The 5696-nt window shown below is 46.8% G+C and overlaps 1 protein-coding gene across 2 annotated transcripts; it reads right to left on the bottom strand.

The window, feature by feature from the left end:
* Positions 1 to 220: 220 nt before the first annotated feature.
* LOC134438480 (probable pancreatic secretory proteinase inhibitor) lies at positions 221 to 5189 on the bottom strand. Of its 2 annotated transcripts, XM_063188057.1 has the most exons (5): positions 4754 to 5189; positions 3873 to 3980; positions 2764 to 2795; positions 2203 to 2315; positions 221 to 1725 (listed from the first exon to the last, which is right to left on the bottom strand). In XM_063188057.1, the coding sequence occupies exons 2-5, from the start codon at positions 3937 to 3939 to the stop codon at positions 1680 to 1682; spliced, it is 258 nt and encodes an 85-aa protein (XP_063044127.1). In that variant the 5' UTR covers positions 3940 to 3980; positions 4754 to 5189; the 3' UTR covers positions 221 to 1679. The 2 variants fall into 2 exon arrangements, with proteins under 2 accessions (XP_063044127.1, XP_063044126.1); XM_063188056.1 differs by lacking the exon at positions 4754 to 5189 and having other exon boundaries at positions 3873 to 4053.
* Positions 5190 to 5696: the final 507 nt, after the last annotated feature.

The following is a 5696-nucleotide window of genomic DNA, read 5'->3' as shown; positions in this document are numbered from 1 at the left end:
CACCAGAGATAGTTCAGGCATTATAGCGGCTCTCTACCACCAGAGAGAGTTCAGATATTCATTGTTTTTTTCTACCGGAGGAAGGAGGCATTTGTGTTCATTTCTACCCTTGTAATCTCTGGTATCACAGTTGAGACCAAAACTGAGGGAGTGGGAATTCATAAAATCCCATAATGCAACACTATCCCTGATTTACAAAGACAATGAGTGACATCATGAGTGACTTCAATCAAATAGTTTAATATTCAAAATACAGTAAACATGTTACACATTAATAAATACAAAACGTGGTTAAAGTGTTTGGATTTCAGCCTACCAGAAGGAGAGGGCTGGTCATGCAGGCTTAGCACTCTATTGGCTGGAGTAGGTCCCATACTCAACAGTCAACACGCACCATATTATTTATTACACTGTAGGTAGATACACACTAATATACTATTCACTTAATTATAAAGATACAGTATTGTGGATATATAGTACATGGATCCACACATAAATATTACTCTAGATAATACACGTATATTCCAGAAGTCCAGTCTGGTTGCCTACAGTAGCAGGGCTGATAGTATTCAGGCTCCATGCCTGATTTCAGGCTTGACAGAATTTGCTAAAATAAAAACATTGATAATAATTAGCCATTAGGTTATTCTTATCTCAGAAAGTGTTACAGGTTCAGGGTTTTCTTCTACTATCAGGCTTGAATATTGGTCATACACTATTAAATGTTTGAATAATGTGTCAAAATAGGCCTACGGTACGTCACTATGCAGTATATCTTGTCGTCGTCGTTAGAGCAGGGGAAAAAGGCTCAGGATATTTTTTCATTTTTTCCGTCCCCCTCGGGTCTTGAACCAAAACTTCTCAAAAGAGAAGTTGTTAGCCTGTTAGCAACTTCGGTAGTTGCCAATGGGAAAATGCATTGAAAACAGCAAAGTAACTACTGTAGTTAGCAACATTGGTTTTGATAAATTCACCCCAGTTCTGGTATGGGAGTCAGAGCACCATACCGCTGAGCTAAAGGTCCAGACTAGAGGATGACATTTTTCAGGAATTCCCGTGGGAATCCCGCGGGATGAGAGTCAAAATTTTAAAGATGAACGGGAGCAGGCAGGAGCGGGAATAAAGATGAATGGGAGCGGGCAGGAGCGGGAATAAAAATGAATGCTCGCTGGAATGCTCGCTTATTTTTTCATTAAAAAAGCCTATGAAACGGGAGTGGGATTGATTTTGAGTGGGAGTGGGCAGGATTGGGAAACATTCTTTTCCGGAGTGGATGGGATGGGATTTGTTTCTTTTACTCCAGTCCGGGATGGGATGGGATGGGTTTTTTTTTCTGGGACCGGGATGGGACGGGAGTGAAAATCCACTCCCGTGTCATGCTCTAGTCCACACCGATGGATCAGTGCTACAGATACTGTATGAGCCTTCGGGAGGGAGGTTTACTAACATTCCACGCCACACTCTGCTAGTTGGCCTCTGTTAAACTAGATACCCACCCCGTCTCTATGTCCCACTCGCTTCCTGGCTGTCACCATCTCAGACTGTCCTATCAAATAAATGCATAAAAGCCCCTAAAATATATATATTTTTTAAAAAGCAAACAAAAAACAACTAGATACTACAGTATTGCAGATATACAGTATAATACTGTATTCCAGAGGTTCAGTGTGATTGAGTCCTCAGCAGCGTCCTTCTTTCACAATCAGCACATCTACGTTCTTCTCCCTGAAGGGAAGAGAGACATCAGTACTCACTAAGGGGGCCTCAGGACAAACAAAATGCACACTCACACATACACACACACACACACACACGTATACACACGTATACGCGCAAGCAAGCACACACACACACACACACACACACACACACACACACACACACACACACACACACACACACACACACACACACACACACACACACACACACGTATACACACGTATACGCGCAAGCAAGCACACACACACACACACACACACACACACACACACACACACACACACACACACACACACACACACACACACACACACACACGTATACGCGCAAGCAAGCACGCACTCACGCACTCACGCACGCACGCACGCACGCACGCACACACACACACACGCGTACACACACGTATACGTGCAAGCAAGCACGCATGCACACACACGCACACACACACACACACACACACATACACACAAAGGCACTTACAGCCGGTGCATGCACAGTGCACACTCGTTGGGGTAGGTGTGTCCATCGTTGCCGCATACTGGAGAGTAGTTTAGGGGGCACGCCTGGGCAACGCTCATACCACTACACGCTGGCTACACACACATACACACACACACACACACACACACAGAAATGCATGCACACACACACACACACGCGCGCACGCACACACACACACACACACACACACACACACACACAGGAATGCATGCACACACACACACACACACACACACACACACACACACACACACACACACACACACACACACACACACAGAAATGCATGCACACACACACACATACACACACACACACACATACACACACACACCCGCACACACACACACACACACACACCCGCACGCACACACACACCCGCACGCACACACACACACACACACACACACACACACACACACACACACACACAGACGGCAAAAAAAGATTTTTGTAAAATACATATATATATGTCTGATGTTTAGAAGCATGGTCCGCGCAGATGGGACTGATAAGAGAGAAAGGGAGAGTCTCTCTCACCCGTCTGTTGAAGCGCAACTGCCCCTCCGCAGCTGTAAACAAAAACACAAACACATCTGTAAACAAACACAAACACATCTGTTGACAACACATCCAGGCCTAATTTACAGACGCTCTTTGCTGACATTAGCCGTCTGTCTGTTCTGAAAACAAATAAGCCAGCCTTCAAAATAAGTTTGTGTTTTCAGAACCCAAACAAGTTTGCCTTCAGAGACTGATATTTGCATGTCACTCCCTTCGACTCCCTTCCAGCCTGAAGTGGTTCACATTTTCAGAACATCTCTCCATGACTAGTTGTGTGTTTCTGCCAACAGTATGTTCCAGGGCGTTACTCCTAGAAGCTGCTCAGGGGTGAATTTCTCGAAACCAAAGTTGCTTACTACATTAGCTACTTCGTTGCTTTCAATGCATTTTCCCATTGGCAACTACCGAAGTTGCTAACAGGCTAACAACTTCCCTTTTGAGAAACTCACCACAGTACAGTAGTATACCAGGTGAAGGGAACAGTAAGATTGTAGTAAATCGTGTAAAAGAAGAGCCTGGAGTCCTCATGTTCATGACTATATCTTTCCTGACTGACTAAATAACCCCCGAGGGGTAATCTACTTACTTCAGGTTTACCACTTCCTGTAGGTTAACTAAGGTGCTGTTTCCACGTAGCAGGATATTTTTTTAGCAGGGTATTTTTTTCTCCTGTTTAGGTGTAAACACAACATGTGGATAAAAATAAATCCTCCATTGTAACGAATGCATTTCAGCCCCCTAAATAGGATATTTTTTTGTCCTGCTTTTTATACCTGGATTTTACATATCTGCTACGTGGAAACGGAAGGCCAAAACCAATGCAAAACCAATGCAGCCAGGAGAAAAAAAATATCCACATGTAAAAATATCCAGCTACGTGGAAACAGCACCGTAGCCAGGACCGTGTCCTTGGAATACCCCTCAGAAGTTTTTCCCCCATGACTAGTAACATTTCAGCCTCCAGTATGTTCCAGAAATGTTTCTCTAGTAATATTTCAGCCTCCAGTATGTTCCAGAAGTGTTTCTCCATGACTGGCTGGGTGGGGTTGCCACCTAGTGAGAAGTGTCCGTGATGTGAGTCTTACCTGCCGGCCAGAGAAGCACCAGAGCCAGGCAGAGGCTCAGCACCACGCGGGCTGCAGACACACACATTCTGCCTGGAGAACAGGAGGGAGAGAGACGATCACAGCAGTCTGGAGCAGGGAGAGACAACAGCAGCTTAAGCAGGACAACAGGAGGGAGAGACGGTGCGAGCAGCTGGGGAGTAGTAGTAGTATTACCCAAGGGGACACTCACCACACAGGGTCTGCTCGTTTTTCTGACTCCTCATTGGTCCGATGCGTCAATGTTCCGAACATTTCCCATTGATCCTACAGCACTTAGTCTCAGATAACTTTTTACCAATTAAATGAAACCCTTTGTCCCGACAGTCCAATGTTCCGACCAAAAGCTGCTTTAGATCACCGTCATCTCTGAAGCCTGCGCAGTGGTCATGCAGCTGTCTGTAACAGGTTAGGATTAGGGAAAGTTTTGGTCAAGGCACAAATTTAAAACTCAGAAACATTGCAATAGCCTACTGACAGGTTATGGTTAGGAATGGTTTTGGGTGGGGCACAACTGTAAAACTTGGCAACATTGCATTAATGATAGGTTATGTTTAGGGGTGGTTTTGGTAAGGGCACAGCTAGACCGACTCAGACGGATCTATATGCTCGTCGCAGCGCATGCAGCTGAAGTGTACTTGGCACCGGGAAAAGCAGGACATACAACCTGGGATGATGACCAACCCCAGCCATTGGTCGGAACATTGAGCTGTCGGAGCAAAGGGTTTAATTTAATTATTTCGAGTTAGTGGGCTGTAGGATCAATGGGAAATTTTCGGAATATTGACGAATCGGACCAAAGAGGCGTCGGAAAAATGACATGCTACCCACCACACAGGGTGACTCACCACACAGGGACTCACCACACAGGGTGCAGTCGCCACCGAGCAGCACCAATAAGACGGTGACAGCACCACACTGGTGCAGAGAGCAGAAGGTCACAGTCACACCTCAGTCACACCAGAAGACTGTTGGGAGTCAATAGAGCCGTCCGCAAAAACAGCTGGACTGATGGCAGTTCTCAGATGGTCTACTAACACCAGCACACACACACTGTTGAAACCAGCAGCAGGACTGGACTGCTCAGAGTCACACTGTTGGTCCGATGTGCTGCCTCTGTGTCGACTGGTCCGATGTACTCCCTTCACGTTGAGTGCTGATATGCCGCCTCTTTTCAGACTGGTGCGATGTGCCGCCTCTTTTCCTGGTCCTGGTGAGTGGGTGACTTAAAGCATCACCTCATTAGTGATTCTGATGAGTGGATGTTCAGTGGTGTTGTGATTGTGTTGTAACATGATGTGCAGACATGTGGATGTTTACTGTCTGGTTGGTAGCTCTCTCTCCCGCCCCCCACGTGGGTGTTTACAGTCTGGTAGGAAGCTCTCTCTCCCGCCCCCACGTGGATGTTTACTGTCTGGGATGGCAGCTCCCGCCCCCACGTGGATGTTTACAGTCTGGGATGGCAGCTCCCGCCCCCACGTGGATGTTTACAGTCTGGGATGGCAGCTCCCGCCCCCACGCTGTTATTGTCTGGCCTTTATAACGGGATGAACATTCCCGTAATTCTGCTGAGCACACGTCCACACACTACAGCACGTGAGGGGACCACAGGTGGATGGGTGTGTGTGTGTGAGAGTGTGTGTACGTGTGTGAGTGTGTGTGTGTGTGTGTGTGGGTGCGTGTGTGTGTGTGTGCGTGTGTGTACGTGTGTGAGTGTGTGTGTGTGTGTGTGTGTGGGGGGGGGTGTATATGCAGTACCAGGTGGATGGTGTGTGTGTGTGTGTGTGTGTGTGTGTGTGTGTGTGA

Source organism: Engraulis encrasicolus, chromosome 22, assembly GCF_034702125.1.
Source record: "Engraulis encrasicolus isolate BLACKSEA-1 chromosome 22, IST_EnEncr_1.0, whole genome shotgun sequence".
Lineage (NCBI taxonomy): Eukaryota > Metazoa > Chordata > Actinopteri > Clupeiformes > Engraulidae > Engraulis > Engraulis encrasicolus.
Note: the sequence above shows the minus strand (reverse complement) of the source record. Positions and strands in the feature narration are given on the sequence as shown.